This window comes from Sinocyclocheilus grahami, unplaced genomic scaffold (genome assembly GCF_001515645.1).
Source record: "Sinocyclocheilus grahami isolate Dianchi unplaced genomic scaffold, SAMN03320097.WGS_v1.1 scaffold340.1, whole genome shotgun sequence".
Lineage (NCBI taxonomy): Eukaryota > Metazoa > Chordata > Actinopteri > Cypriniformes > Cyprinidae > Sinocyclocheilus > Sinocyclocheilus grahami.
The window spans coordinates 1,024,923-1,025,413 of record NW_015505519.1 but is presented as its reverse complement, the minus strand read 5'-3'; the positions used below and the strand labels follow the sequence as shown (position 1 = coordinate 1,025,413).

The following is a 491-nucleotide window of genomic DNA, read 5'->3' as shown; positions in this document are numbered from 1 at the left end:
AGTATTTGACATTCCCTATGTTTTAATTTGCCTGGCACTTAACGGCTGTCGGACTACCACAACAAATGCAGTATACGGAGATCTCCAAAATTAGTACAATTTTAGATAAAACTTTTTAAGACATGTTCTGGCAATTTTATCTAACTGAAAGGCTGTTGCATTCACACAAAATAATATCGACGTTTGGGATTAGTAATGATGTTGAGACCTCAAACTTTTGAAAAGTATTATACTTGTCTTTACTAATCTTCTTTTTTCATCTGTCTCCAGCACACATCACACACAGATGGGCGGAATGAAGTGGCGTCCCGTCCAGGGCGGTCAGGGGCCCGCTGCCGGAACTCCATCGCCTCCTGTGCTGATGAGCAGCCACACATCGGCAACTACCGGCTCCTCAAAACCATCGGCAAGGGCAACTTTGCCAAGGTCAAATTGGCACGACAAATTCTCACAGGACGAGAGGTGAGCTTCATGAAGATCTCAATCGAGAT

At 44.0% G+C, this 491-nt stretch overlaps 1 protein-coding gene across 1 annotated transcript in view; it reads left to right on the top strand.

Moving 5' to 3' along the window:
* LOC107603074 (MAP/microtubule affinity-regulating kinase 3-like) overlaps positions 1-491 on the top strand; it is a 70,824-nt gene that overhangs the window by 4,881 nt on the left and 65,452 nt on the right. Inside the window, exon 2 of the mRNA XM_016295771.1 lies at positions 271-462. Within this exon, the coding sequence (XP_016151257.1) occupies positions 271-462 (192 nt within the window). The remainder of the gene's footprint in view (positions 1-270; positions 463-491) is intronic.